The sequence below is a fragment of the Dipteris shenzhenensis genome, chromosome 1 (genome assembly GCF_047967505.1).
Source record: "Dipteris shenzhenensis isolate YYH24624 ecotype China chromosome 1, Dip_SZ_1.0, whole genome shotgun sequence".
NCBI lineage: Eukaryota > Viridiplantae > Streptophyta > Polypodiopsida > Gleicheniales > Dipteridaceae > Dipteris > Dipteris shenzhenensis.
This window is the reverse complement of record NC_141596.1, coordinates 13786394-13796135: the sequence shown is the minus strand read 5'-3', so window position 1 is coordinate 13796135 and position 9742 is coordinate 13786394. Positions and strand designations below refer to the sequence as shown.

Here is a 9742-nt window from a genome sequence, read left to right as displayed (position 1 = left end):
TAAGTGCTATATAGTACTAAGTGCTAATATTAGTAAGTGCTAATATTACCAGTGTTGGATAGTACTAAACAGAGTAAGTGCTAGATAGTACGAAATAGAAAGTGTTAATATTAGTAAGTGTTGGATAGCATGTGCTAATATTACTAAATAGTAAATGCTTGATCTATAGTACTATTAGTACTAAATAGCAAGTGCTAGATGGTAAGTGTGATATTACTAGGTGCTATATAGTACTATTAGTATTGAATAGTAAGTGCCAATATTACTAAGTGCTAGATAGTATTGAAGAGTACTTACTAAGTGCTAATATTACTAAGCGCTAAGAATTATTGAGTCCTTAATAGTACTTACTCAGTGCTAAATGTTACTAAGTGCTACATAGTACTAAATAGTACTAAAATACAGCAAAATAGTACTAAATAGAATTAATAGTAGTAATAGCAGAGTTAAGGCAAGGAAGAGAACAATATCTAAACAGTACTAGATAGTACTAGTAGCAGGGTTAGTGCAAGGGATAGTACTAGATAGTACTAAATAGAACTAGTAGCAGGGTTAGTGCAAGGAAAGAATGATTATGCTTGAAGTCCTTCTCTAATACAAACAATTTCAAACATCACACACTACTAATTAACACTAAATAGTCCTATTTAGTCATAACGAGTATTCTATTTAGTCATAATAATTGACTTGAAAGAGAAAAGTACAATACTATTTTGTCCTATCTTTATTCCTAGGACTGATTCCTAAAATATGGTCTATACTATAAACATATTAAGTCTCCGGTGTAGTATTTACTACTGTGATTCTATGATTTAGTCTAAATTTGCTTCATATAGAGTCTGTTACAGTGTTAAACATTACCTTTAACATCTGAACAATACTAATACTATCGTGGACAGTACTAAATAGTTGTAAAGAGTAACAAATAATAGTGTGTAACTTGGGCTTCATTGAAAGAAGGAGGATGCACCTCTGTGAGCTCCAAGAAATGGGTGGGATGTATTGCATACTTTTTTGGGCCAAGCCTATGCCTGCAAACATCCTTCTTGTTTGGGGAAACCCTGGTGTTGTCTTTCCAGAACTGGACAACACATTGAACAACCTCACAACTTAAGGAATCCTGTCTACGCTTTCAACCTCCTTCTGCCCATTTGAAGGAAGCTTGTTTTATGTCCACATGATGTTTCTTCAGATTTTGTGCTTGAATTCCATTGGCTTTAGCTACTTTGCTATCACTATATTTTTTAAATGCTGAAGTGTTAGCAATCATGTGGAGAGCTCCTCTCTTCACAGAGCTAACTTATCAGCACTTTCTACTCTTTTCACAAGACTCAATGATGTCTTTAGATTATCCACTATTGCCATTGATATGGAATGGCTTTGAAAATTTGTCTCATCGACAACCTCTTTCATATATGGATGTTTTATAACCTTAGACAAAATGTGAGCTTTCGTTCTCAAGTCCAAGTTCTTTGTGGTATGCTTGAATAATGTCGCACAACTGTTAATGTCAACAAGTGTCTCATGTTTCTTTTGGAGCAATGCTATGGTAGTGCATTGAGGGAGTTCCCTTCATGGTGTGGCGCTTCTAGTGTGGAGTTCTCCATCTTGCGCACAACCGTATTTCAATGGTAAATCATAAATTAATGAATGACACAAGAAGACAATACGTCAAAACATGCATGCTCAATCTTACTATACGAGAAAGTCATCGTCTGTGAAAGAGAGAGAGAGAGAGAGAGAGAGAGAGAGAGCTGTAGAATCACTCAAACATAACTGGTTTTTGTGCCATAGAGAACATACGGTCCAAAGTGCGAGGGCTTCAATGAGAGAGAAGGGGAGAGCTAGTTTGCATAGAGAATGGAGAGAGCCAGGGAGAGAGAGAGAGAGAGAGAGAGAGAGAGAGAGAGCAATGGACCTCTAGTGAAGATGAGCGGAGATAATTGCAAGGACAGAGACATGACTCCACGAGAGAGAAGAGAGTCGACTGTCAATGTTTTCAAATGTGCGAGTAATTCCACGAGAGAGAAGAGAGTCAATTGAGAGTAGATTACAGATCGCGGATTCCTCGATGTGTAGGGAAATCATCTCAATTGAGAGTAGATTGCATATTTGCAGATCGTGGACTCCTCGATATCTGGAAATCTAATCCAACTGTCAGCGCCTTTTAGTACACAATTTAGTACTATATCTATGCTAGAACCTTTGCCAAAAAGAGTACTTTTTTAGACACCGTAGCATGCTTTCACCCTTGCTTATTTATTTTTACACACTCAAACATGTCCAAAGAACCAATGCACATGTCAGCGTGTAGACACAGCATGACCTATGTGCACACATAGGCAAACACACACATATATGCGTACACAAGTACATGAGCATACATACACTACATGAATACATATGCATATAGTAGGTGGTTTCCCCACACACACACGCACATAGAGAAAGAGAGAGAGAGTATTGGTATAAAATCTATTTTTCCCAAACAAAGGCACTATTGGGGCTTCATTGGATTTGATTCAAAAATTTGTTGAGATTTGCAAACTTTCACATGGAGAGAGAGAGAGAGAGACGTATGCAACGCTATCAAAACGTTTTTCCAAATAAAAGTGATGTGACATATCCAATTAGAAATTTCCTTTAAAATCATTCATTACGAGATTTGTAAATTAAGCCTAAAATTTCATTCATTGAAATTAAAATAACCCTAAGATCCCAACCTTGAGACCCGCCCGAGCGGGTCTCTAATGGTCGTAGACGGGTCATGCTATTCGTTTACAAAAAGCGTATCTATCTAAAGTAGCAAATAAGCCACTTGATAATCGTTTTCTAAGGCAGGATTGATGCTTGTATTGAATATTTCAGAGGAGGAATGTTACGTTCTACGGAAGAACCGATAAGTTTTGGTGTTGATGAATATTCAATGCTGCGGAAGAATCGACATTGATGCTTAATTACACGTTGCGGAGCGGAAGTTACTAATAGGAATGTGACATGCTGCGGACGACTTGATAAGTGGAAGAGAAAGTTTAACCATCGATGCTTAGTTGATTGCAATATCGTTACGTGTTGCGGATGGAAGGATTGATCAGTGGAAGAGGAAGTTTAATCACCGATGCTTAGCTGATTGCAATGTTACATGTTGCGGAAGAATCGATAAGTGGACGTGTCGATAACGATGAAGCGGATGGCACCTACTGAGCCAAGGAGGGCAACGCACGAGTAGAGGATGGCAATGGCGAGGTTGAGGGTCCAGACGAGGAAGCTTTTGGGGCGGCGAATGCTGAGGAAGGCAAGGGCGGGGATCACAAAATCGAGAGGCGTGAATCCAAACGCCCCGCAGAGTGCCACAAAATCCCCAAAGAACGGCATAGCTGCTGCTGTCAGAGTGATTATCGCCATGTACAGCCCCGTCACCGCTAGCCTGCTCATCCAATTCTTCGCCATCATCTTCCCCTCGAAGTATCCATAGGTTGGCCTGCAGTAGATCTGCACATGCAAACTCAAAGATTTCATGATCAATATTTGTGATCCTTACAGCATTGTTTTACTCTAGTTCTTTTTCTTCGCGCAAAGGATTGCTGACAAGAGCAATAGAGTGCGGTTTCTCTCTTTTATCTTAATTCAAGCATAACCCGCTTTCTGATTATAACTTAACGACTGCAAACTTTCAGATTCAAAAAGGGCATTGCTAAGTGTAATTGTTCTTAAGATCTTCAATCGCTAGAAAACCCATCCATTTTTGTAGTCCAACTCATATGCCTTGCAAGATCCGGGAACGGAGTCGTTTACCTGATAGCATCCGGCGATTTGGATGATCGCAAACAGATTGGCAAGGACAATGGCCCAATTTGGGCCTGTGAAGGAGTTGAGAAGATATGGGGACACCGCCGAACCGAATGCCCAGTAGCCAACGCAGGCCAGAGTCCAATAACTAGCCACGATCACAGTATACGCTGCAGAAACACCTTTGTACATGTTCTTTTTTACTGGTTCCTTCAAAGTACACTGCACGCGCATGCAAACTGGGCTTGAGCTTTCGAGCTTGGGATCACACAGACAAAGGTAATTTTACAGTGGCGGCTTTTTGAATGAGAGCAATCAATCCACAACGAACAAAAATGAGCATCGTGGACCTGTATCTCCGGTAGCATCGCATCGCCGAAAGAGAATGCAATCGTGCCCAGAGCGTTTAGTATGCCAAAAAGCTTGGTGGACGTAGTGCCATGAAGCTTATAATCGACAGTCGAGCGGTCCATTTGCCTTCCTGCACATCGTCGAAACTCTGATAGGGTTCTTGCTTCGATTAAACGATACGAGTTTCGGTTTCTGCCGAGATCGCTTGCGCAAATAGAAGAGAACCGGATCAAGAAAATTGCGCACCGTTGTACACAGATACACCAATTGCTGTTGCAGTGAACCCAAGGGTGCTCAGCGTGCATAACCCATTCACCCATCGCAAGGAATGGATGCTGGGAAATTGCGAGAGGCCCAGTTCGAAGATGCCGAAAATCACGATGAACTCTTGCAGCGTCATAGCGTTGTCATTGCGGTAGATTTTGTAGATAGCCTGTAAGACGCAAAAAATAAAAAATTATTCTCTGGAAAACCGGTCGTTTGAACTTTGAAGCTAGAATCGAACTGGCCGTCGCGCTTTCTTTCTTATGCCAAAAACGGCGTCGCACCTTCATGCTACTGCCGGCTGCAATCTGAATGGCGATATTGTTGCCGAAGGAAGCCAGCTGCTGGAAGAACGATACCCCCCAGTAACCGGGCTTGCCTGCATCCGAACATGATCGAGAACCAGATGATTAAATAGTGACCGAGACATTTTTCTCAAAACTAAGTTGCAAGAAACATTCGGTGAAGATTTGGTGGCAAAGGTGCTTCTTGTATTGCACATACTCTAACATATGTCGCTTATACTCGAGAACATCGTCTTTCATCACACTGTTGTACTGATTTGGAAGAATCGATAAGCTTACCGAAAATGCTTCGCGCAAGATCACGGTAGCGAACATGTGCAACACCGTTCCACTCCCACAGAGAAGCGACCAAGATGCTGCTGTACCATGTCACGATTGTGCCCAGTACTAACGTCGCCACTCCTGCCACTCTGAAGCAACCTCAATCGATGAGAATGCCTAGTACTTATAGGGACATATAAATCATCGAAAAGCAACGAAACCACGCGATAGATATTGACGGAGCTAGGGTAACGCGTTTGCAAAGCGTGCAATCTCTTGGCCAGGATAGGATACGACCTACAGGCCAGCCGAGGGAAGCGAGAGCGAAGGGCAGAGGCGCATAGGCTGCAGGAGTGGCGATGGTGGTGGCGACATGGAAGGCAGCATGGCGCCAGGAGCCATGGCCAGGGGCAGGGAGAGCTGTTGCCATGATCTGATCGTGCTTAGTTTGGCCATCCATGATCATTTCGTGGTGCTGTGGTGGACGAGCTTCATGGATTTGGGGAGTAACACGCTGCGCCATAGCCAGGTTCTTGGAGACGGATGGCTATGGTGTGAGAACCTCGCTCAAGGTGAGATGTTCGCCATTGCTAATTTGTTCTAAGCAGATGAACTGAGAGTTGAGCGGACGACGGCAAATTTGTGATGAAGCTTTCACCGGTTTCTGTCGATTTCTGCCGATTTCTGCCGATTTTTAACCGGTTTCTGTCGATTTCTGCCGATTTCTGCCGATTTTTAGCCTCATTTTCGTTGGTTGTGAGTTGTGAGTCTTACGCTGCTGTCTACATCCGGATTTCTTGGTTTTCTATGGTTGGTCGGTTTCCTTGCTTCCATCTACGTTTGATTTGAGCGATTGCCCAGCATCGTGCCGACAATTGTTGGAGGCATCAGGGATGGCGATAGCCGATCGATGGCCGCATCGTATTCGAATTGTGTTGCGCGGTATGAATTCACATAAATTTCGACGACATCGTCGTCGGATTCACAGTCGATGATCCACCGTCTGTGTTGACTTTGGATGTATCTCTTGGTCAAACATCGTAATCAATTCATTCAAACCTTTTGCAAAACCTTGCAAGGTTGTCTCTCATCATTTAAATTTGATTGGCCACAGTTTGTTGATCACTCGTACATCAATTCCCTGCCCATCCCAAAAATTGAACAAGGTGAATGATATATTTATCATTCATTAGGCATGCCTTTGTGTGAGTGAAAGCATGAAGTTGGAGGCCCTAGGGTTAAATGGAAAGAGTGTGCAAAGTTATAAAAAGGGACCCCAAATCATCAATGTCTTTTCCAAGGTTGGGAGCACCCAAACACCCAAAATAACTAGGAATTTAGAACACCCGAAATAACAATGAATCCCCCAACAAGTGCACCAACCACAAATTAACACTTAAGGGAGCATAAATAATAATAGTAATTTTATTTTTCCTATCTCAAAACCACAACCTTTACTAAGATCTACCCATGGTAGGCCAAAAAGAGCTCATCGAGCACGATGGCAAATCAAAGTTAAAACTCCAAGTGGAAATTGGCTAGCATTATAACAGCATGTAGGACTCCAGCCACATTGTTGTTGTTTGAGCTCACCTGCAAAACTGAATTTCCTGCTCACCCCTACTTGAGAGTAAGGCCCGAGGGATTTAAAAAAAAATCCCACATGAAATTCAGGCACCCACTTGGTTTCTAAACTAAGGCCTTCTTATTAAAGGCTTTAACAACAATGAGTTTCGTATTAATTGTAATCCAATTACCCATTTTAAAATTTCAACTAGCTATAAGTTGTGGCTAGATGTACTCGACTATCATAGTCAATGTTTCAAAAATTGGGTGTGGGTTGCAATGTCTTGCGAGATGCCACATAGACTAGCTTCCTCACAGTTTTTATTCTTTTTCTTCAATAAAAATTTCTTTTCTTGCACAAAAAAGAATGTTGCAATCTTCTTTCCATAACCCTACATTCCTTAGAGTCAATTGACTCCAACCCACACATATGCAACCCAACTCAAACATGTTTCCAAGGGACCTGATAACTTTTCCTTCACCCACACAATGGTGGAGCTTTCCAAATATCCGAAATTGGTTTATAATGCCATGTGGTGTTGTAAAAAACACACAGTACCTAAGATAAGATTGTGTAGAATTAAATGCATTCATGTGGCATTGTGAAATTTCAACACTTGATTGACAAAACTATGCTACAAACGTGAAACTTGACAAGGGAAACTAGAGGTGGAGAAAACCATCCCCTAAGGGATGGAAAAGGCTAAAAGGGACAAAGTTTGCCATGAGAACATGCTCATAGTAGCTATCAAACATTAAGGAAAAAGATGCAAGCAACACAGACGGAATTGTCAGTTTTAGATTCGACAATTGACTTGGAGCATTACGTAAAGCTATCGGTAATATATATATATATATATATATATATATATTCGTATTGTGTTCTTTGCGATCCTCATGGGATACCTTTTGTATAGCTATCAGTAACTATACACCTGGTGGAGTACTAAAGTTTGATGATGTTGTGGGTAGCTTGTTGGCTGAGGAGATTAAACGGAAGTCTATGGATGGCAACAAGCAAGATGTGGCCTTAAATGTGCAAAGGGGCAGATCATAGTTCAGGGGGAAGTCCTAAGAAAGAGGGAGAGGGCTCCACTCCTAGTCGGTCGATGCACTGATCCAACGGCCAGTGTGTGGCTTTCCTGAGTTGTTGCTCTACCCACAAATGGATCGCCTCTAGTGCTAGACCCAATCTCTTCCTGTCTCAGGAGAAAGCGAGCTGAAAAGGGGTTGTGTGACTGTGGGTGATATACAACTCCTTCCCTTGCTATCCCATCCACTCCTCCATCATACAAAACGTTTGGTCCTCACATCATAAGGTTAGAAGGGGGTCTAGTTCTCCTCATGTGGCTGCAAAGTTGAAATTTCAGAAAGGATAGTATGGGCTCCCAACTACTCACATAGACCCCCTTTCGAGGTTACAAAATCAAGATTGACATCTCCAATGTGATGCGGTAGTCATCTAATACATCAAGATAGTCCAAGGCCTCACCTCCAAAACTCTTGTGAGAGTGGCTGCCTTGGGAAGGGATTTGATAACGGAAAGCCTCTTGTGCCAATTGCATAGTAGTCATGCTCGGACAAGGTTGGGGTTATGGTGGTGAAATAGCCATGCTCTAACCAGAGGGCCTAGGTGAGGGGGGCAATTGCAAAATTGGAGAGGAAGAGGTGAGGAGAGGGAGAACATGAGACTCTTGGGGAGGTGGGGGGGGGAGGTGAGAGAGAAGGGATGGGTGGGGGGCATGTGGTGAGGGTGATTAATGGCTGTGTTACTATAGTAGTTGGGGGGAGGAGGGTGCAGGAGGAGCCCGAATATTGGGGGGGCAGGGAGGTGAGAGGATGTGAGGGAGGCAGAGGTGCAGTGGTTGAATGATGGTAACAAAGGCTCTATTGTTGAGATATCGAGCTCCACTCACGATGTGCGAGGGTGACCGTTGTGCATTTATGTCACCGACTTGTTAGCTACAGATGCGGTTGGTACACCGCCCACGAATAATAGTTGGATGACAGCTATCCTTATCTACTCTAGCTTGTGGCTCAGTTAGTATGCCACCTTAGTTAGTTGAGTTTGATTTGAGACCCACATATAGGGTTCTTCTATTTCTTCGTACTAGAGTTCTTTTGGCTTTCACAACTAAGAAGAGGAAAACTGTTTTCAGCCTCCACCTTTGTGTGTATTCCCCCATTGTGATTGTGAGAAAGCCTCAAGTGAGACTCCTTCCCTCTCTCCCACTATCTTCACATGGTATCAGAGCCTTGTTCGTGGTAAGGAGCTCAAGAAAGCAAACCAAGTTCGCAGTGTCCTGGTAAGAGGACCAGTGTTGCTTTCCTTTTTCGAGTTTGGGAGCAAATCTCTGCAGGTAGCATAGCCGGAAGTGCAAGAGTGCACTGTCTCAGATTGAGACGCCCTTCGTGGTGTGGCGAGAGGGCATTATATGCTGCAGGATAGGGCATAGCCCTAGGTGACTTTATTTTTCTGATTCGAGGTCATTTCGGGGCCTGTTTTGGAGGCGGAAGTTCTCCGCAGGCACTCAGGAAGAGGCCCTGTTTTTGCTGTGCGACCACTGCTCGGCTAGTCGGTGAAAAGTTGCCGCAGAAATTGCATCGCATGCCTGTGTGCAGAGATATTGGGAGTTGCAGATTCATGCTTGTTGCCTGTTGATGCAAAATCGTCACTAGGAAGTGACTGTGTGGTGAAATAGCACTTTCGTCAGTTTTGCAGATCTGCCCGTGTGAGGCAAAAGCTGTGTTTTTTGCAGTGACAGAATATTTTGCAGTGTTCTGTAATGGCATCTGATTCTCTTTCATAGATTGTCACTGAAAAGCTTGACAAGAACAACTTCCAGGCATGGAAGTTTAGAATGACGAATTTCTTGATGGGAAAAGGCTATTGGGAGTTCATTACAGGAAATGAAGAAGAACCTGTTCTTCCTAATGTTCCCAATAACCAGGAAATGTAGGCATTCAAAGGATGGCATGAGAGAGCTAGGAAAGTTATGTACTGGCTGTCTATTAGTATTTCGGACTCCATGATTGTGCATATTCAGGATGCAAGTATGCCAAAGGAGGCATGGGATACTTTGGCAAAAATGTACAGCACAAATATGCAAGCCAGGAAAATGCAACTCAAGCAGGAGCTGCACAATGTGCAGAGAGAAAATATGAGCATCAATGACTACCACATGAAGGTGAAGAAAATTGCGGAT

At 42.8% G+C, this 9742-nt stretch overlaps 1 protein-coding gene across 1 annotated transcript; it reads right to left on the bottom strand.

Annotated features, from left to right (window-relative positions):
• Positions 1 to 2909: 2909 nt before the first annotated feature.
• Positions 2910 to 5589, bottom strand: LOC147905421 (GABA transporter 1-like). The gene is made up of 7 exons (XM_087379885.1): positions 5268 to 5589; positions 4989 to 5111; positions 4689 to 4783; positions 4387 to 4573; positions 4140 to 4270; positions 3796 to 4011; positions 2910 to 3492 (listed from the first exon to the last, which is right to left on the bottom strand). Exons 1-7 carry the CDS (start codon positions 5491 to 5493, stop codon positions 3139 to 3141), a joined length of 1332 nt encoding a protein of 443 aa, XP_087236011.1. The 5' UTR covers positions 5494 to 5589; the 3' UTR covers positions 2910 to 3138.
• Positions 5590 to 9742: the final 4153 nt, after the last annotated feature.

What these genes read in the sequence shown, in the direction of transcription:
- LOC147905421 (XM_087379885.1), bottom strand. Translation starts at nt 5,493, where the DNA reads ATGGCGCAGCGTGTTACTCCCCAAATCCATGAAGCTCGTCCACCACAG. An exon ending in CAGCCGGCAGTAGCATGAAG is followed by an intron (nt 4,574 to 4,688) that starts GTGCGACGCCGT and finishes TGCGTCTTACAG; the next exon opens with GCTATCTACAAAATCTACCG. An exon ending in CGATGCTACCGGAGATACAG is followed by an intron (nt 4,012 to 4,139) that starts GTCCACGATGCT and finishes ATGCGCGTGCAG; the next exon opens with TGTACTTTGAAGGAACCAGT.